Source organism: Amblyomma mixtum, chromosome 3, assembly GCF_055824585.1.
Source record: "Amblyomma mixtum isolate Tamu chromosome 3, ASM5582458v1, whole genome shotgun sequence".
Taxonomy (NCBI): Eukaryota; Metazoa; Arthropoda; class Arachnida; order Ixodida; family Ixodidae; genus Amblyomma; species Amblyomma mixtum.
Genome location: NC_143014.1, coordinates 372,897,335 through 372,919,449, shown reverse-complemented (window position 1 = coordinate 372,919,449; position 22,115 = coordinate 372,897,335). Strand labels below are relative to the sequence as shown.

At 47.5% G+C, this 22,115-nt stretch overlaps 1 protein-coding gene across 2 annotated transcripts in view; it reads right to left on the bottom strand.

The window, feature by feature from the left end:
* The window catches only part of Sin1 (SAPK-interacting protein 1), an 85,769-nt gene that overhangs the window by 9,046 nt on the left and 54,608 nt on the right, over positions 1–22,115 (bottom strand). Inside the window, exons 6-11 of one of the 2 annotated variants that reach the window (XM_089584311.1) lie at positions 16,995–17,161; positions 14,649–14,816; positions 12,567–12,676; positions 9,778–9,885; positions 4,844–4,972; positions 3,751–3,885 (exon numbers count right to left, since the gene is read on the bottom strand). In XM_089584311.1, coding sequence (XP_089440437.1) covers positions 3,751–3,885; positions 4,844–4,972; positions 9,778–9,885; positions 12,567–12,676; positions 14,649–14,816; positions 16,995–17,161 — 817 coding nt within the window. The remainder of the gene's footprint in view (positions 1–3,750; positions 3,886–4,843; positions 4,973–9,777; positions 9,886–12,566; positions 12,677–14,648; positions 14,817–16,994; positions 17,162–22,115) is intronic. The other variant, XM_089584312.1, reaches the window with a different exon arrangement.

Below are 22,115 nucleotides of genomic sequence, written 5' to 3'. Positions count from 1 at the left end.
TCGCGTATAAGTCTCACAGATGAAAAATCCAGAAAAAAACCACGACTTGTAAGCTGGAAAATACGGTGTATATCTGCGCCAAATGCTCATTTTCTTTGTGTCAGAAAGCACTTTTGGCTGCTCGAAAAGCTGCTCCAAAACGACCTCGGGCCAGTCACATCGCTGCAAGCCTGAACTGAAGCGAATTACCAAAAAAGGCTCTCACTTGAATCCTGGCACATCCAAACTACCCCGAACAACATCAACCGCACAAAAGGAAACCTGCCCGCAGTATATGCACAGGGACTTCACTCTGGAGCTCACAGATTGAAAGTCGCCATTGACTGCCTCCCAGCCTTAACCCCCCCCCCCCCCCCCCCCCCCCCCCAACTCTATCTCCCTCCCCCGTGCCTTTCGCATAACAGCTTTCATTCTTCTGACCTCCTGCTCCCTGACCTCCTGCTCCTGCTCCCTTCTAGCTACTGCCCCCCCCCCCTAGTCACCCCTGAAGAAGGAGCCGAAGCCAGCTCCAAAACACATCCACCTGTCTGGTGGAGATGTGTTAAGAGTTTATCATAAGTCTTTGAACTCAACCAGACAGGAAAATCTGCCAAAATGTTTAGTTTTCAAGCACGAGATAGTTTATTTATTACATGAGGGGTGGGCATAACACGGTGGGAAAGCTTGGATGGTGGGATTCGATTGTAGACTTGAAGCATGACAGGTCACTGATGGGGGAAATAGGTTCTAGCAGGTGAATCCAATCACTGGCAGTGCGGACAAAAAGTTAATTTTGGTATGTGACTATGCGTGCACGTTGGGAGGAGTATTGCAGGAGTAGTGGTAGATACTCTTGTTACCCTGTGGCAGTGAATGATAACATCTGTGAAAAAGAGCGAGTCGGACTATTATAAAGGCTGCATTACTGCTGATGTACGAGTATATCAGATAGAATTATTCTAGACATCTGGGGCTTCTTCTGTGCCCAGAGATTCATTGTTTATCATCCGAATGAAATCCACATGAACTCTCACCGAAAATGGAGCTTTTACGAGATAGGAAATGCCAAAGAACAAAATTCAGTTGTCACCACTACTGGCCGATTTCGCAACTGAAATGGATGCGTTGACATTAGTGTTTGGCGCACATCCTAGAGGCTATGCTTCAAAGCGGTGGCAACCCGTCTTTGCCTTTTTAAGGTAAGGAAGTCGCTAGTTTGAATTGAGTGCCAGGAAGATTTTTAAATCCACATGAGGTTCCGCAACGCAAAACAATAAGGGGATTAGATACATGTCAAATTTTACACTGTCAGCCTGATAACCTTTCACGTGTTTTCCCCCTTGCACCCCGTTTGTACCTTTATAATCCCTGTAAGAGCCAAACAAAGCGTTTAGTGGAAGTTTGAGTCTTGTCCCTTCGTTGTTTACAGCTATGAAACCTCACGTGAATTACCCACTAGCCCGAACCATCACCATTGTTAGTCTCAAATCCAATTTTCTTAGCCATAAGTGTGTCTTTACTACTAGGTGTACGTCAAAGCACCCAGTTTAATGAAAACAGTAAATGCATAGAGTTTTCCTTGAAGCGCACTGTTATTTCTTCTGCTGGAAAATGGAACATCAACAGGCATGGCTTCACAAAGCAAGCATAAAGTGAATGTGTGAATTCTTCCAATGGAACAGACTTCTCTGGCCGCCTACTCGTTAAAGCAACCAAGAAATGAGTCGGTGTCTTTTCATTCAATTCATCTGCAATGCCAGTGAGGCAGTATCATACAGATGTAGGAAACTCACTAGAAACATGCGATAGTCATTTCTAGTAGCCAGTGTGTTGTGGCTGTAGAGTTGCTTGGCAAATCTCATCTCTCTTTGGGGCACTGCGATGTGCGCTGATGCCATCTACAAGCGCCCCACGGTGGCTGCGGTGTTCAATTGTAAATGTGCTTTTGCATGAATTGTCACTCATATCTTCTTTCACGCATGCTGGATTTGACGCACGCAAAAAGTCATTGTGATGAGTGTCCCCTACTGGTTCACCTAGACACCAAGTGCTGACCTCTCCTAGCCTAATCGCGAGAAGAAAAGCAGTGGGGCAACACAAAATTGGCGATTTTGCACATGCGGAGTGGAGCTGATGGCTGATTTGTACCATCTCGTCCGTGCTGGCACAATGCGTTTCTAGCCACATATCAAGATTCACTGCCCATCTTGTAATTATTTTTCTACACATTTTTGGTTCACTATATCCACAGCACAAAAGATTAATATAATTAGTATGCACAGTTCTCATGAGTTTCATCGCAGGACACAATGCCCAAGGGCCATGAGCCTCATCAGGCATGACAAATTTTTTAACAATGGTAGAAAAATCTGGGCTGCAGAAATATTTTCTCACTGGATCTTGATGTTCATGCAATATGAAAGAAAGATAACAGAGATAACCCGTGGTAATATGCTACTCTCCAGACCGGTGACAAATTATGTAAGTGATATCATGAAGGGTTGGGTCACAGACTACGACTCTATAGGGTGATGTCATTGATCGATACACGTACCCTAGTTACGACAGTCTTCTCTTGACCTACGAGCATGAGTGAGGCCTCCAGCAGAATGTGTGCAGAGATACCATGGGGCCTAGTTGAGGGAGCATTTCCTTACTGGGTGACAACACCGTTTCAGCTAGCCTTAGACCATGGCCTGTTCACCGAGTGGCCCTACCGTTTCTCCAGTGCAAAGTTCAAAGGGGCGATTGCACCCCTCCCGCTAAATCTTCCCCTTACATACTATCAGCAATGAAACGCAAACAAGACATTTGAACCACTAACAGCAAAGTAAGAAGCCCTTACCTAGTGGAGGGTAATTTCATTTCGAAGGAGCCAAGACTAGCATTTCCTCTCCATGAGCTAATACATTGGTGTTTTTGCATTGGCACATCGATAGTCTCGTTTGCATTTCATCCGCTGCTGACAGTACATGCACTCTTAGTTAAGAGCTACTCTGACATAATTACTGCAAAGCATTTATGGAGATTCAAATAGCAGGAAACCATATTTCACTTTCCACACTTGCTGATTCTGGTACAACAGGTAATAAAGCGGAAAAGTGCTAGAAAGCAAGCAGAAGCTGTTAACGCACCCACATGTATTCTTTTATTGCCCGCAAAGTTTGAAATAAAATTTCGCGCTCTTGGAACGGTGGATGCGAGAAGTGATCTGACTAGATTAGAAAATATCCCTGTATAGTCTGAGTGCTATCACATTAAGTTAGACTGCTCAAAGAAATAGCTTTAAATCTGGCTAAGGAGCAAATAAAATCAGTCAGTCTGTTCTAAGCTATTCGCATTCTACAGTCTGAGCGCTTCAATCATAAATCCGATGCAAGTGCAAACAGCTCGAGGGTTTGAAGAGGCGCGGGGGGGGGGGGGGGGGGGGGGGGGGGGGGGGCAGACCTGCCTCCCTACCCCCTGCCACCACCCCCTGTTTTGGAGTCCCTGATAGTTTATTAAAAGCTCCCTCCCATACCTATATTTCATTGTGGTGCAACTACTAATGTGGCAAGTTTCTATGTGGACCGCCTTGAACTGCATTTAAGCATAAAGTTTGTGTTTGGCAGTAAATCCTGCTGATTATGCTCTCCAACACCTGTGAAATGCCACTTCTAAGCATTGCACATTCGAAAAAAAATGAAACTCAATGGTAGGGTGGTGTAGACGGACACAAGTGATGTATTGAACCCTTTGATAACCAAAGACAGGAGGAAAAAAAGACTCAACTGTGTTTTCGATGAACAAACTCGCATGCCGCAATCTCGTTCATGTTGTGCGTCACTGCTTTGGGCTGCCAGGTCCACAGTCGGTTCTTGGCTTTGTGGTGCAGCGGCGTTATTTCCACCTTCTCGCCCGATATGCCTGGATCCAAGGATAACGAGAGATGGCTGGTGACAAGCAAGATCATCAAAGAACAATCAGCCAAAGAATGCTTCCTTTTCATTAGTGGCCTTCCTCTGCACACTTTGTGAATGCAGTGGCCCAGAGGCGGACACTGCACGACCACTGTGGCATTCGGCAACAAGCTACCCACCAGTAACGCTTCCTGTGAATGGACCAGGCAATCACTGCTTCATTTACTAGTAGAAAGTCCTTACTCAACAACATGTTCCTGACTTGGAGGAACACCACCAATCCAGCTTGGAGCAGATTTGTCTCCATGGTTTTGTAATACTGCGCATGGGGTAACCGATGGCATACATGTATACCACATGCAAAATCAATGTACACTTCGCTCTCTATGCTAGTAAAAGCAAACAAATTCATAGCAGTGCACTGTTCCGATATTTAACTATATCCGTGCTAATGAAATCCTCGGCCTTTTGCTGCTGCATATTTGTGTTCAACAAGCGCATGTACAGACTTCCTGTTGAGCGTTCTTTTGTCATGGTCTGCTAGACAGAGCACCTGCAATAGACATACCTACATGACATCACCGTGCTGGCTACAGCCACCCTAAGCATGTTCCCTAATGACTGCAGGTTTCTTTTGAGAGTTTTATAGAAGGTCAAGGAGATTTATTTTTATTTATTTATCTACCCTAAAGGCCCAGAACTGAGTGTTACACAAAGGGGGGGGGGGGGGGGGGGAATTTTTCACAGAAAGCAGACACATAAATAGTAGAGAGATATAATGGGCAAAGTTCAGTTATCAGTTGAGTCCAAGGGAAGAATTTACCACTGCCCAAAAGGGTCACCACAGCATAAGGAGCAAACATAAACATCACTTGCACAGGGAGCAAGCACTATGATGCAATACCTGTGTTTAAAAATGCTAGCAGAGCTGTTTGAAGAGACAGTGAATGATGACAGCCACTCACCGAGTTGGACTTCAGTGTTGCGTCCAATCCGAGGCACCAGGGCCACATTGAACGCCTGGTACAGGTGGGCTTCCATGGCTGTCATGTCCCGATCAGTGTAATCATCCGGCTGAGATGCTGACAGTGCAGCTGAGCACGAAGACACGAGACAGCACACAGTCAGTCACAGCACCAAATGCCTCAACGTCAGCAGCAAAACATTGACAATTCCAACTCTGTCAATTCGAAATCCCAGATAGTTCAGAGAATTCCTGTGGTCTCGTGATTTCTAATGAAAATTTTACTGGATAATTAAAACCGGCGGCCAGTACCAGCCCGACTAATTCGAAGATCTGGAGTGCTATGTGGGAATGCCATATCTTGATTTCGCCACAAACTGGTGAAGCGACGACCCTTCAGAGCCGCGAAGCGGTGCCGCAGAGCATTGCCGATTCTCGACATGCTGAGTGCCCCAGCCTCAGTACACCCAGCACTGCTGTGGAGAGAAAACACGCTTCACTGCAATGCAGCAGGAATTCCAATGCAGCGTGTTCTCGGTGCTTCACCAAGGCATGGCCGGACTGAAGGCCCTGGCCAAGGCAGCGTCTACTCTCTGCGAGATCCACCTTACAGGCTGGCAGTGCGGGCAATGAAATTAAAAATGCCGACAAAGAAAGTAATACCCCTGCCACATGCACAGTTTTGACCCTGAGTCAATGCGCATTGAATTCAATGCAGATCAGAGGTGGTCACACAAACACTTTCAAGCACAATCGAAAGCGGGCACCGAAACTCTCGCCCTCACTGAACTATAAGAATAAAAGCAAGTGAATAAAGTGAAAGCACAAATGTGAACATATAAATTGAGTAAAACACATGATAGACCATTTTGAGTGCACCATGCCTGTCATACAAAGGCCCATGCTTAAATAAGCTCAACACCAGGCTCTACCATTGGTGCAAATATAGTGTCCCCATGTTTACCGTTTGACGCTACGACCACTTCCACTGCGTATGTTGGCAAAGAAAAGGATGAATCGCAACCATCACCTCGCACCGAGAACAGTATTGGCGGACATTAGCATACTGCGGATACCAGCAGAACATTTGGTGCCACCCTAAGCAAGTCAGGGAAACTTCTCAGTGAGCATTCAAAACACTCGTGTAGCAGTGGATGCTTCGATCCTGTTTGAAAGCCCCAAAGCAGACTGAGTTCAATTAGGATCGAAAGTGCCCATGTGACAGAGAAAACTGTGACAGGGAGAAAGATGCTGGGAGAACTTCAGAATGGGTTCAGAAGCCGGAGGCGTATAGATGATAGCCTGTTCATGCCTACCCAGTGTATAAAAATAGCTAGGGCCGATCTCTGTATTTAGCCTTCCAACAACAAACAGGAAGCTCAGTACTCAGAGTAAGGTACCAGTCATGAGATAATAGAATCACTGAAAGAAATATACCGGGTAATAAAGTTGAAATTGCATGGGAGGGGACAAGAAGCGCGAAGCGGATCAAGAGCGCAAAGGGTAAGAACTGGATTAATTGAATGGAGAAAAAGCAGACTCTAGACCTGTATAGGAAATCAAAAAGGCAGATCAGGAAGCAATGGATCTATGATAACTCAAGAGACGGCGCCCTACTCTTTGAAGCGAGGTCAGGGGTAGAATGCAAAGCTACAAAAAGAAATTTAATCATGAAGATGACACATGTAGAAAATCTGTAGTAACAATGGAACACGTTTTACTAGAATGTGGCAGTATTAATCTGGATGTCGATGCAGGCACAGTCACTCTGCCTGAGGCCCTAGGGTTCGGAGATAACAAAGGCCATGTGAATTAATCTGCGGTGGATGTCTGCAAAAAGAGATTGGAAGATTGGTGGCTAAAAAGCAGAGGTGACATAAGGCTGGAAGTGCAGGATTAAACATATGTGAAGCGTAAAATCAGTAGGATCTGTATATAAAGGAAAATGGAGAATTGATAGATAGTACCGGTAAATTAGAGGAACTGGTGAGAAAAATGTACAGAAACAGAAAGCAAGTATGCTGGCACCTGCCGAAACCTCAATTCAAAGGGGACTCTGCTAACGTCCTTCCTTTCATTTATCCTAGTGTGGACCGGCAGCTGTTAGTTTTGAAGTTTAGCGAGGGTCTTCTTCGAGAGGAAACTACAGGTGGACGAGTTATATACTGCTTAAAATGTTCAGATTTTGCGCAGAAAGTGTACAATTGGCAAAACTACGTCAAAGAAGTGCGGATTGTAGGTAAATGGAACTGGCACACAACCACTGAACACCCATTCTGTGGCTTGCTCACATAGCTTTGCATGCATTTGCCTTGTACCATGCTCACAGGCTTGATATTTTTATTGCATCACACTTGCAGTTACTTACAGGGTGGGAAAGAAAAAAGTAAAGAAGAAAAACACAATGCTACAAGTCAGACTTTGCCACAAGTGAGGTCCTTTGTCAGCAAACATGGCTATAAATGAGCATGGCTATAACTGAAATAACAGCGATGAATCATAACAGGCGCTGTAAAGTTAACCTCGGTTGTCCTGACAAACCCTCGGCTTGCGCATGCGGCCTCAGTGCCATGTTTCATTGCTTTAGAGAGTTTATTTTGGTTTGGATAAGGAACACCTGCACCTCGCCATCAGCCAACACTTTGTTTCTTGAGTTCAAGCTTCTTCACAGAATCGGCAGCAAGCTTCCTTTCCCATTCATCCTGAATGCATCGGCCCTTTCTTTTCTTGTCCTCTCCAGGTCCTCTCTCCATTGCGTGTTCACCCCACGGACCATTTGAAGCATCCTCTTGGTCAGCTGGACACTGGAAACTGCTCCAGCCGATGACATGATGTCAAAGGTGATTCATTGGGTGACAAGAGATTATTTCTTCTCATTTTTGACAAGACATTCCTTGTTGAAAGAAAATCCCCGCTCGACAGACACATTTCCAAGCAAAAGAGAGAGACATCTCGGCAAAGGTGAGTAGTTTCTTGTTTGAACCAGAGATGCCTGCCCAAAGGCATCCAGCTGAACCATGCTCCTGTAAAAATTTTTCAGTGCTGCTTGTGTTGAGAATAAGGAGCAAACACGCGTGTAGGACTGCATAGCCCGATCAGCTTCTGCACTGGTCATCCATTAATGCTCAGTAACAACTTCAAGTGGAACAGTTAGACACCCTTCTAGCTCGAGAATCAGCACGCACAGGGGATCCAGAGATGACGATCCCCTTGTGAGCCTAACCTCAGCAGCGCAGTCCCCTTTTTATTCAAGGATAGTCAAATCTGAACGTTTAGGAGCTTTTCAGAGCACATTCTTTGGAGCAGAGCCAAGGTCAATCTTGGGTGCCGTAACAATGTTCGCAGGATGGTCCACATTGACCTTTATCAACTTCAACGGACTGTCCGCTGCCAAATCCTCCCTCGCCGGGCTCGGAGCTCTCCACCTGTGAGGAATGGGAGGCCTCACTGCGTGCGACAGACCTGCACCGGCAGAAGACCGCCACCACGTGGGCCGCGGATGTGCTGCAGCGTCATGGACTGCAAGACATCTAGCGCAGTGGGGCCGTGCTTGGCCCCGGCTTGTAACCAGTGGACAATAAAAGTTTCTTCTGTCTCTTCACTACTGTACTCATCAATGATAGCAGAAAGCTTTCCAATGCTGTACCAAGAAATGGAAGCATAGGTGAATCGCTCTGGAACTGAGCCAAGAACAGCTGCAGTTCTTCCACGAAAGCAAGCATGCAGGTTAGCTATGCAGACAGCAGAGGATCACGAACGGCTGTTTCGACCATGCTACAACCGGCGCTGGTCGGCTGCTTGTTCTCATCACGACATGACTTGATGTACACTTTTAGGTAAGGCAGGACCTCAATAGCCCTCAGAATTGCATGAACATTCTCAAGCCAACGCACAGTGCAAAACTTCCAACAGTAAAAGTTGCTCCTGGTGATGCGTGCGTATTCAGTGTGCCGGGCAGGTACAGGTGTGGACAGAAGTAAATGGAGCGCGTCGCACAAGAAAAAAACTGCATGTCAAGGCCACTTAGCACAGCTGGGCCAAATATAAAAATTGCTGCGTGCATGTGCACGGCCCCAACTGGCGCAACCCTCCCATTGGTACGGCTCTGTTGCATTCGACCAGGCGTCAATGTCACAATAATGATGCTAATGACCGGATGGTCGCACCCTTTGTAGCACCAATGCATGCACCCTGTCCGTCGCTCCTGCAGCACACTGCTCCTGCACTGGAACCTGCACTAGCTTTTGAGCTTCAAATAAAGAAACCACCACTCCCGGCGCTTTTTGCAGTGCAGTCCAGCGTCGCAAGGATAGTTACTCTGCTGCCGCAAGCGTGCATTTTCGTTGCAATGAAAGGCTTCTCACTGAATTTCTATAGCGCTTACTGAATGGACAGGTGCGTGATCATTTTTTGGAAAAACTGCCATTTACAGGAGGGTGCGACCTATAGAGTGGAAAATGCGGAACTCGCAAAAGAATTGCACTGAAGCGAATGCGTATTCTTTTCCGGTGACCTTTCCCAACAAGTTAATTCTGACCACACATATGCACTGTACAGCACACAGCATGCTTGCACCTTGCCTCCATTGAATTGTGGCTACTATGAGCGGGATTCGACCTTGAACTCTGAAGCTTAACGCCAGCAAAGTGGGTGGCACAAATGTCTTACGACTGTAATGTGCTCGCATTCTAGGGAAGGCAACACATTTCAATCACGTCTCTGATCCATGGCCAACCTATACCAACATCCTTTTATTTGCAACTGGAGTGGCATTTCTGAGCCCGCAGCTGTGAGTGAAATTCATTTACGGCCTTCCACCACAGACGCATGAGGGAAGCCAGGAGCAACAAAGAACTGAACCACATGCATGAGTCTGCAGGACTGGATCACTCTGCAATCCAGCCATGGTGGACAGTCCCTGACAAGTGAACCCACCATCCTCAGACACCAGGGTGAACTCAAGGGTGCCGCTAGAGCGGATGGAGGTGTCCAGGTCGATAGGGATGCCCACTTCCTTGTAGTCTTCGACGTGGAACTCAGGCCCTATACAAGCAGAGCACAAAAATTTTAGAGAAGCATTTGCAATAACACCAGACGCACAGTGTACACTGAGCTCTTGATCAAGTCGCTTCATCCGAGTGCTTTACTGGAGCCTAGTCACTAACCCACATGGCCTGCGCATGCTTTATGGCGAGGTGTTTGAGCTTCCTGCTGTGGCCAAGGTGCGAGGCACCACTGTCCCATGTTCTGGTCACAGCTCAAGTTAGACAGGCAGTCAGTCACTGAATTTAGTCAACCCTTTTCTCTGTCCATGTATAGGTGTGAGCAAGCAGGCTTGCATGAAAAGTCACCAAAGTTTTTCTTTATCACCTCACATCGTTGGTGAAGCTGTTTGTGGGGTTGCCCAGTGCCTGGAGACTTTCACCAAGTGATTAATCACTGAACACTTGCTGAATCATCTGGAATGTTCCAGGGGGTGACTTGGGAAGTTTCTGCCAAAGCTCTGTAGGTTGGCTGCTCCATTTCACCCCATAAGTGCCACTACCTGAACAGTGTGTGGTTTCAGAAACACTGTGCACAGCAGCTCCATCTATACACATAGTCCATGAACTTTCAGACTGCAGTAGTATACAGGGTGTTTCACCTAAGACTTTACGCAATTTTTAAACATAGGCTTTTAGGGCTAGAAGAGCGCTTTTTTCCGCATAGCATTATCAGCGCTGTAGTGCATCAGAATACAGCTAAGGCGTGCTAACTAGCATGATGATGATGATGATGATGATGATGATGATGATGATGATGATGATGATGATGATGATAGGGAATTTTTATGGTGCAAGGGCATCAGAGGCCTAAGAGCACCATGGCACAAGATGTTTTCGTCTTCTCGAGGTGGTGCCAAAGACCCATTTCCCCAAGCATTTCACCCTGGTTAAGCCGAGCACCAGGCCAGGTGACAGCTTGCACCCATTGCATCACCGGTGGGTACCCGGTGGCACTGGGGATCGAACCCCGCACCTCCCGCTTGCGACACGGACACTCAAAGAACTAGGCCACCACTGTGGTCAAACTAGCAGGATGATTAATCAATACTGAACAGTTAACTTTTTAACTATTACTGTTAGGCTCCTTAATTATTGGGTGTCGTGTAGCCCACCATATTTAATATCCATATCAGTTTTTAGAATTTCGAAAAAGTGGTTGCCCTCAGCACTGTGGCCCAACAGACTGTTGCTGTTTTGATGAGTTGCGCGCACTGGAAAGGTTGCTTTGCCTGCAAGCTTGAAAAGTGCATGTATTTTGGCGTGATGCAGCCAAAATCTGTTGGGCCACAGTGCCGCAGGCAACTGAGTTTTCAAAATTCTAAAAACTGGTATGGATATTAGTTACTGCGCACTATGCGCCTCAGTAATTAAGGACCCTGACAGTACTAGTTAAAAAGTTACCTATTCAATATTAGTTAACCAGCCTGCTAGTTAGCACATCTTGGCTATATTCTGATGTATTACACCGCAGACAATGCTGTGCCGAAAAAAGCGCTCTTCCAACTCAAAATGCCTATTTTTAGAAATTGTGTAAAATTTTAGGTGAAACACCCTGCATAAAACAGCACCCACACTGAAAGCAGCAGCCCTGTGCAGCGACATCTATTAGGCCTATTTTCTAGCATGACGACACAGTTTCATGGGCTGCATGCACACCTTGTCCTGGTCAATGATGCTTCACAACCTGAATCTACTGCAGAAAACTGCTGCCAGTGCTTCACACAAGTTTTTGAAGCCAGATTAAGACATTAAAAACACTTTCATAATGCTAAAACATCATAATATTGCTGTCATAAATCTGCTCTTGAAGCACTCATTTACTGCCTCCCTGTTTGAGGTCAGCATGCTATTTCGGGCCTTTTGAAAGGCAACTTGAAACGAACAGCTAATTCAATGATGACAAATAATAACTTAATATTCAGAATCAACAAGCTGAAAAAGTGACTACTGTGAGGCACACCACTGCGCAGATTGAGCTAATTTAAACCATCTCGGATTCTTAACCCTTTGCAGTCTGAAACGTTTACCCACTTTGCGACCTTTCTGGTCTGACACTATTTCGCCACTTTTGGGCACCTCGAATGAAAACAACTGTGCAAGAATAACTCATGAGATGTTTATCTTCGGTGTTTCTTTATGTGCCCAAGTTTTTGAACAATATTTGGGCAGCGGGTGGTTTTATAGGTGGTGCACCATGCATAGAGATTAGGCTCTGCCTGACTGGAGACCGCAAAGGATTAATGTGCACAAAACCTCAGCACGTGAACACATTTCACCTCCATCCAAATGAGGTCACCGCAGCTAGAATTGAACCTGCGACTTTGAACCCAGCAGCTGAAGGGGAAACGAGTTTGCACACTAGTCACTGCAGCCTAAAAAAATCGAAACATGCGCAAATATACACCATGTGTTACTTGCTGGCTGCATGCTTGGTGCTTACACCATTGGTCAAGGTGACCATTTTGAAACGATATGTCACTAAAGGTGTCGTTACGAAACAACTCCACTAGTATAGGTAGATATCAGAACAGACAAAAGGTTGCCACATTTGAATGAGAGACCTGAATGTTTGAAGACTCTCAAAATTCAGGTAAATGCAAAGAGTTACAGATTACACGCTCGATTTGTGCGTCTTGCCACGAGTGCAGAAAACAATGGGCAGTGAACCACTGGACTGACCCAGAGAGCGCAGCAGGCCCTTGCGCTTTTTGAGCATTTGGTCAAGCACCTCCCGCAGCGTGGCATCCAGGCTCGGGATCTGGACCTTGGTGAAACCATCCTTCGTGTGGCTGCAGCGGAACAGAGGGAGCGTGTTGAAAGTTTAACACGTTTCTCACTGCACCACATCTGCTGCAAGGCATTACAAGCCATCTCGCGAAAGGAAAGGCAATGACAACGATACCCACAGGAACTTGAGAAATGGAGGCGGGTATATTCCCCAAGCTGGACGACCATGGTGGCCCCACGATGGAGCACAACAAGAGGCAGAACTAAGGAAAGCGGAAATTTGGGCGAATTGGTAAGGATTCATGATTTGCTCACAGCGCAACAAGAATGGGACAGGAGATGAAAGAGTGACACAAACAAGCGCTTGTTTGTGTCACTCTTTCTTCTCCTGCCCCGTTCTTGTTGCGCTGTGAGCAAATCATGAAAACAGAACTAAGGTAAGCGCTGTTGCTTTTTAATACATGGCCGGGTGACAGTAACATCTATGACCACTCGCTGCGACTTGTTTCTTTTTACCTAGGTGGTCTCCGCATCAGCATCTGGCAGCATCAGTCGCGCCTCTGTTTACGATAGTGCCTGGCTTTGAGGTCACCAGTCAGCCCCTGACAGATGCTCTGCCCTCACCATCCGCCAACAGTGAGCATGAGTTGTAGAGTTCAAACCAGTTGAAGTTAACAGGCAACTCTTTTCTGCTGTATTTGGCAGACGATCGGAGACACTCTCCGGGTCAAACGGCGACGGCCCTAACCACGCGCACAAACTGCCAAAGGACTTGCCTATTGAACTGAAGGTCCAAGTATTTCGTCATTACCTCTTCAAAGTATACCCGCTAGGTCGGTGAACGTTGACCCGCACCACTTTGCACAATGCATCAGAAAGGGCAAAGTCAAATTCTTCATCACTAGTGGAATCGACAAGTTTCATGGCCGCTACCAAAAGATGCGCCACTTCGAAGAAATGCACAGTGCTCAATACAACTAGCATAATTACACATGCAAATCACGCAAACAACACATGGCTGCAGCAGACGAATGTTTCTGAACTTCTGCATTCGATTTGGCTGGTATGAGGTTACACTTGCGCTGCAGGAACTGGTGTTGCACAGGTATGGCACTTATGTGAACCCATGCAGAAAGAGGCAAGTCAAGGAGACCCAACAAAACTAGACAGCTACTATCTAGTGGACCTAGCACTTAACATGCTACTGCATGTTAAGTGTTCTGCTGCTAACTGAACCTCAAAAACATGAAAAACATATGCAATCTCATTTAGCCCAAGAACAAAGATTAAGAGTTACTTATGCACCCACCATAACTGCTATGATTTTCTTTGCTTGGTTGTTTTTAAGAAGTAGAGTACACCCAATAAAAACCATCTACATGGTTGTTAGCGGGGATGTAATGAAACAAATTTCAAAACTCGTGGGTGGCTCTCTACCACAAGTGCACAGCTGTGCCATGGCACTGCTGCGAAAAAACGGGTTGGGTGAACTGCCTCACACCGATGGCCGTGGGTAGCATGCGCGCAGTCTAAGCCGTCACCAGAAATGCCATTACAGGCCGTCGTGCGCTTGATTGCATCGTTGCATGCACATCTTTGTCTTGATTCCGATCTGGAACCAATTCGGTTGACATTGACATCTACCAACAAAGTTCTCCGCCAATGTCTCTCATTCAGGACAGTTCCCACCAGCTGTCTTACAAAGCGGGGCGTGCATGATTTTCCATCACGTAATCGAGCCTTTCAATGCATTATTCCTATGGTCGGCTGGTCAGCACCCATTCTACAGCGCCTCCCACATAGCTGTGGTCAGCGCGTGTCAATGCACTGCCTGCGTGTGGCAGGTGGTGAGTGTCCACAGCTAGATATACTCCTGCCTCTCTGTTTGACAGGCTATGGTACAAGAGCATGTGACATGGGTGTTGTGTTGGTTAGTTTCAGTTAGCCCAGTAAAGTTTGCAGACGCTCTACCAACTGCTGAGCAGGCCGGGCACTCTGGGACATCAGCAGAAGAGAGCAGAGTCAGTCACTCACAAGGTGAGCAGGGGCCCCATAGGAAAGTCCTCCTTCTCAACCTCAGCCAGGGCCAGGTAGGGGAACTCAAACTTGGTCACGGGCTCCCTGGGGTCCAGGGCGGGGAAGTCCTCGTCAATTTCACCACTCTCCTCAGCAATCCGGAGGCAGTAGTGCGACACACTCGGCCTGCGCACAGGATGTCGCATGCTGACTGAGTTTCATCCCTCAGCACTACACAGTTACCCACCGACCGGTGCACTTTTCAAAGTGAGAGAGCAACACCCATGGCTCCATCATTCCACTCTTTTGTGCAACTTGCAGCAAAGGCTGGCCAGAGATCATGCTGTCAGCGGTTGAGAACAAATATATGGTTGAAGCCCGTTACATTGGGAATAAGTGACCGTTTCCACTCCCTTGGTTGGCTCCCATTAAAGGGGCTCTCAATAAAGGTGCGGTCTGCCTAGGATGTTAAAGGATGGCATTTCACAAATACCCTCAATCAACTGTTTTTTTCAATGCGTTTGTTCGAAGCTGAGTTATCTGCAGTCAAAATTCGAAATTTCAGCGTTGACACACCTTTCCCACTTCTCTTGTCACTTTTTGCACGAAATATCCAGTACTTTTTGACATCCCCTTTGCATAACAAGCTTAACATACTCAATATTAATAACCTCACTAAATTCAATGCTGGTGCATTTGGTTAGAGTGTAATTAGGAATCATAATCCTCTGCAATTCATACTCATAAAAGACATCACTAACTCAAATGTTACATGCTTTTCACCTCAGCATAATTTTTTTGCTTCCGAAAGTTCGCACTAACTTCGGAATTCCTACAGTTTGATTTTCATTCATCAAAATTTGGAATTTACTGCCCTATGATATTAAAAGAGCCCCATCTTCATCATCAATTAAATGCCAACTTAATATGCTTATCTCCAACTACTAGTCTGCTATGTTTCTGGGGTTTTTTGTTTGTTTGCTTACTTGTATGTGTTTCCCTATCAGTGGTATCTATGGCTTTTGTTTGTCAATGTGTATTTTTTATTAAATACATCATAATATTTACCTGATATGCTTTAACTCATTAATGTTTGCAGTTGCTATTGCTAACAATTGTCATTACTTTATCCATTTTATCATAAGAGGTCCCATTACAGCATATTGTTCTGGGACCTCTTTCTGTATTATCAATCAGTGTACGCATGTATTTTTCATGCATTCCAAGAAATAAACTTTAAAATAAACAAAAAAAGGCGCTCCTCTCCTGCCGCCCCCCCCCCCCCGCTATCTACTGACGTGCATGGGAATTCTCCGGGGAAGTGGGCCTTCCTGACACACCAGAGCAACACAGCTAACTGCCCGTGGAAATAGTTAGTTTGGTTACGTTATTAGGGTTTAACGTACCAAAGCAACTCAGACCATGAGGGACGCCGGTAGTGAAGGGCTCTGGAAATTTCGACCACCTGGGGTTCTTTAACGTGCACTGACATCACACAGCACACGGGCCTCTAGAATTTCGCCTCCATCGAAATTCGGCCGCCGCGGCCGGGATCGAACACACGTCTTTCGGGTCAGCAGCGGAGCGCCGTAACCACTGAGCCACCGCAGCGGGGTGCCCGTGGAAATAACAAATGCTTGATGTCTGAAAGAATCTCATAGCCATCTCTTAACCAACACATGCAGGAGTGCGAAACGGAGAAGGGTGTGAGTACGAAAAAATTCTAAGGATGATTACAATTCTCCCTAATGCGAAATTTGAGCACAGCTCTGTCAGTGTCTCGGGCTCTGTCAGCTCACTGTTTTGCTTTGCTTGGTCGTCAGCATGTCTGGTGACGATACTAGTTCGATAGTAGTATTAGTTGATGAAGGCGACGATATGCAATGAACATTGCAAGAGTGTGTTGCAGTTTAAGTCCAGGCATGCTCGGTGCGGCGATAGCCTAGTGCTCTCGTGCAGTGCCCAGCAAAGCTGTCCTGTTTGCAGTGCCATGGGTTTGTATCCTAGTTGCGGAAATGTTTATTTTATTTTTTTTTTTATTTATGATTTGGCTCAGTTACACTGACAGCGCCGACGTGGCTTGACCCACGAACGGGCGGGCGCTTTTAAGAGCTGCATTCTAAACATCGCCGGAAAAGGCTCCAACCGCGAAAAACCTTGAAAAAAATCAGCTGGCACACAGCCTTCCCAAAAAGCTGCGCTGTTGCAAACATCAGCTTGCCGCCAGCATGCTACACAAAGTTGAAAATTACAAACAATGAATCAAACAAAAATGTGCGCAGTAGTGAACTGATGAGAAAATGTCTTCGGAAACAATAGTCACGGTGAAGGAAAAAAAATTTTCACCAGGGGAAACAAACCCACCTGAGCTTGGGCGAACGTCCTTCATTGGTGTAGTGCCAGCAGACAAGGCCTATGAGGTCGTGGATGCGGGCCCCAGGGAGGGCAGACACCATGATGGGGAACCCGCGCTCTTCCGGGGGTAGCATGCTCATGAACACGTTGATGCGACGATGCGCTGGCTCGCTCACCTGCACGAGCACATACACAGGCCTCTGCAGCTGAATTCCACACAACTAATTACTCTGCTTCACGGTAAACAAAACAAATGCACCCCCAACACTGATACGTGTTGATCTTGCCAGATTTCGATGACTTTTATACCCCTCTACAGTTGCTGTTAAATAATGGAGCCATGAATACATTGTGAAACGGAAAGAAAAAAAAGAACAAGGCCACCAGGTTACCACAGATCACACCCACGCATGCACTCTGCGGAAAAGAAATACACCACTTACAAGCCATACATTCACAAAGTTAGAAACGAAAACGCAAGAAGAGAAATTGGTGAAGTGGCACAAAAAGCAGCCCGCCACAGTAGCTCAGTGCTTAGGGCGCTCGTCTACGGAGCCAAAGTACCTCGATTCGAACCCAACTGTGGCTAAAGCACTAAAGCACTAAAAAATGCGCCCGTGATGTCGTGTTCATTTCTTTACCTCCTGTCCTTGTCCTTTTGCGCAGTTTCTAACTTTACTTGCAAACTAAAAATTTTCGGCACTTTGCATGTCTCTGAACTCCACTTATTCCAAAATTTTCTTCTGATTTTATGACTTAAAGGTGCCCTGCGATGTAGATAAAGCATGGGGTATTTATTCTTTGTGTGCAGAGTAAGGGACATTGTGAGTCCTGAACGCGCAATGAGATCACCGAAATCATAATATTTGATATTTTAATCTTTGCTAGAAATGCTTGTTTCGAGCCGATGGTGTCGCAACGCGGCAGCCATTTGCGGCAGCGGAAATGAGGTGCCATCCAGATAGGGCGCTGCCTTTCTCATTGGTTGGGCGTCCAGTTTGCATATTGTTCCTTCATACTTGCGAAATGGATCCAAAATATTATGTCTCTGAGTACTGAAAGCTTTTCGCATGCCACAAAAACTGGAAAGAAGCAGGGAAAGCGAACGATAATTAACAACAATAAAGCTAGGGGCGACGCTTTCCATTCCGCTTCAAACCTTTGTGGCAGCCAGCGCTGTTCAAAAACGTTGGTTCAAACCAGAAAGCGCGCGCGTCGAGACCGGCCGTGATCATACCAAGACGGCAGCGAGAAAAAAGCCAGTCGACACACCTTGCCCAAAATTGTGAAGAGAAAGGCCGGACAGGAGACGGGAGTCAAGTTTGGGGGGGGGAGGGGGGCTACTGCCGACAGCCTTCCAGTCCGACTAAAAAAGAAACTTCGGGGAGCTTCCTTTGTTGTTGGTCACCCCTGCCTTGACTACGGCGTGGCGTACACGGGGGGAATAGGGGGGAAAACGCCGTCAAAATGTGCGGTTGTCTACAGCCCCGACAAAGCAACAACTGCAGGCACGCTTCCGCTGCATGTGCGCTCGGCGTGGTTCTGATTGGTAGCACCCAATCTCGGCCCTGGGTGAGTGAAATGGGCGAGTGAAATAAGTATTCCAGCTTGGTTAGTTACGTTTAATTATGCTGGCTGTGCTATACTTTAAAAGCCTCGATATACGACGGAAAACCATGCACGCGCCCCGCTTTGTATGACAGCCGGCAGGAACCGCCCGGAATGAGATGCTGGCGGAGCACTTTAGAGGCGGTTGCCACATCAACCAAGTTGGCCCCAGATCGGAAAAACATTAGAGCTCACTGCAGCACCCGCATTGGAGAAATGCACAAGCAATGGCGATACCTTATCGATACCACAATTACTTGTCCTACTTAATCAAGTTCCATCAAATGCCCATCTGAGTTTTCAAATTTCGTGTTCCGCTTCGTTTTCAAAATTGGCGCCACGCGTTGGCTCCGCCCACACTTCCGGTCACGTGGTGCCACACTTCCGGCGTTTTCAAATTTGGCGCCACTTTTGCTCCGGCCCCGCCCACTTTTATTTATTTATGAGTACCTCAAAGGCCCCATTAGGGGTATTACATGAGGGGACACTTTTGGCTGCAATTAACTCATTAACTCACTTAAACCCCCCAATTTCCCGTACGAGATTTTTTGATGAAACCGCGAACACAGCCATAGAATGCATACGCATCAATAAAGACGGAGATGCGCGATGCGATCGAAAGTACGACGACTCAGACTCGGACTCTGCGCGTGCGACCCGCGGCCGTCGGTGCGAGGCGGCTCGCCTGGCCCGTTTTTCCGTGCGCTTCGCTGACGAAGGCGTTAATCACCTGTACGTTCATACCAGCATGAAGTTATCGAAGATGCCGTAACAAGATAAGACATTTCTACGATCATCGGCAGCTAGTTCGAAAACGCTTTCCGCTGCGGCTTCAGCGCGGAAAGCGTTAGGCCTAGCGACACCGAGCGAGCCAGGAGCGAGCGGCGCGCGCTGTCACCCGGCGGGCCACACATCGCTGCGGAAAGCGCGCCGCCGTCGCATTCGCGTCGCAGGGGAACATCTTTTCTTTTTGTTTCGTTTTAAGCTCAATAAGAGAGAGTAGGTTATGCGGAGAAAATTAGCGACGGGGGTTTTTTCCCAACCGAGTACTCTACAGCAAGAGGCATCCTGAAATCTCCAGGTCGAAGAGCAAACTTTCCGACGAGGCAGCAACTCTGGTCCACATGGTGTGGACATGCCCGACCAAGTACGATAGCTCGCGCACTCTAGAATCCCGGGAGGCTTTTACTCTGCAGCCCAGGCCTCATAACGTTCAACAGGACATCACCGGTCAAGCCCTTGCTGCTGCTGTCTCCCAAGGGATCCCGGCCGACGGCTCGGGGTGACGGGGGAGATGGACTTCTCTCTTGGCATTCATTGCATGGTATTTCAATAAAGTTGTTTCTGTCTCTCTCTAGAGAGCGGTTCTAGAGGAAGTCTAAACAGAAAGACATGTCGCTGGCATGGTAATACTGCGCGACGCAAAATGCCTTCGAAGGGTCGGAGCATAGGGCGCCATCGGTGCACACCGTCCCCGGCGCCGTGCGCGCATCGATGGCACTATGGAGGCACCCTAGGTCGGAGCAGCCATATTCCTGGCGCGTCGTCCATATCATCGTTTCCGAGCGCAGGGATAGCTCGCGCGCTTCGTCTAGAGCCGCCCCTTCGACGCCGAAAAGCCTGGATGCGCAGCTAGTGCACTGCACGGGCTCGGGCCGGCCCGAAAGTCCGGGCCCGGCCCGGCCCGCGGGCCGGGCCGGGACATGATCTGTTTTGCCGGGCCTGGGCCGGGCCCGGGCCTGAAGTTGCGGGCCCGGGCCGGGCTCGGGCTTAAACCTGCGGACCCGAGCCGGGCTTCGGTCCGTATAGAAACGGCTGGTGTCCGACTATTCATTCACTATTGCAGAGTGAAGTACACAATTGCGGCATTGGAGCAGCGGCACAGGTGAGCTATGGGTTATAGTACGCGCTGAGAAAAGAACTAAGCTTTATTGATTGACTTATTTCCTTGTTTCCGCACCGCGGTGGCTTAGTGGATAAGGTGTTGATTACTGAGCCGGGGAACCAGGATTTGCTCCTAGCCTCGGCGGCCGCATTTCTATTTAGGAGGCAAGCATGACAGCCATGTACTTTGTATTATCATTGCTATTTGAAGAAACCTATGTGGTCGAAATGATCCGGAGCTCTCTGCTTCGCTGTCTCTCACAGCCTGACTCCCCTTGGGCCCTTAAGCCCCAAAAACATCGCTTTCATTTTATAGCTATATTTTTCTCGTGTGAGAAAATTCACAAACTAAAGCGCGTTTGGTTTTCTTTTTGATCAGCTGACCGGAACGTCTCGTAAATGAAATAGTCACAAAAGCTCGCGAGAGTTTGTAAATCTCATCTCATAACCACATCTATCCCTCCTTGCTTCGTCAGCCTGGTTGACATGACAAGTGTTTTGCCCTGTAAGTTATCACGTGGTTCGCGCGTTATCTTCTGCTCCACCAACGAGAGTAAAATTTAACCGGTCTTAATCGCCCATTGATCGTTCGTCATCCCAAAACATACCTATACACTATTAGAATTGCATTCGGGAAGGACATATTAGTTTAGGACGCTTATAGTCTTCAAAACACACACCGTGAAATACTCAAGCCTTTTTAGCTTTTCGTTTCTGCTGAAAAGCGACTAGTTCGGCTAAGAGTTAAACCTGTGAGATCGCGTTCACTAAAAAAATGTCACCCCACTGCTGGCTAGGCAGCTTTAATGTTTATACTTCGCGGGCGGCAAAATATAACTGATTAAAATCATAGGGGAATGCAAAGTAGTCTATTACGCGCGTATGCAGCCCTTTTTATTTGGTTCTCGGAACTTCCGAGTTTACCTTTGCGCACGTACACGAGATCAGTGTCCAGAAGAGGGCTTGGCGAGCACTACTCTTAATCACTTCCTTCTGGGTCAAAAAGAACCAAGTTTCTGCAAGCCAAACTCAGAACCTTTGTCGGCCAGTTTCTTATCGGTCTAGTAGCAGTCTACTTGCTCAGAGTGAGCAGTATACCTCAAGCGGTACTGTGAAGCGGGCCGGGCCGGGCCCGGGCTGGGCTTCACTCCGGGATTCACGGGCCGGGCCGGGCTCACTAGAGCGATAATTTAGCGGGCCTGGGCCGGGCCCGGGCTTGAAGCCGCGGGCCTGGGCCGGGCCCGGGCTTGAAGCCGCGGGCCTGGGCCGGGCTCGGGCTTCAGGTCGCGGGCCCGGGCCGGGCTCGGGCCTCAAATTCAGGCCCGTGCAGAGCTCTATGCGCAGCCTCAGAACTAATTCTCGCAGAACGAAAACGGCCGCGTTTCGCTGGAGCCGAAATGCAAAAGGCGCCCGTGTGCTGTGCGATGCCAGATCCCCAGGTGTTAAAAGTTATTCCGGAGACCTCCACTGCGGCACCTCTTTCTCTCTCACTCCCACCGTCCTCCTTTCTCTATGGCGCGGTTCAGGTGTCCACCGAGATATGTGAGACAGATACTGCGTCATTTTCCTTTCTCAAAAACCAATCTGCATTTTTTCTTACAACGCGCGGGGAAACGAACTTAAAGGGACACTGACAAC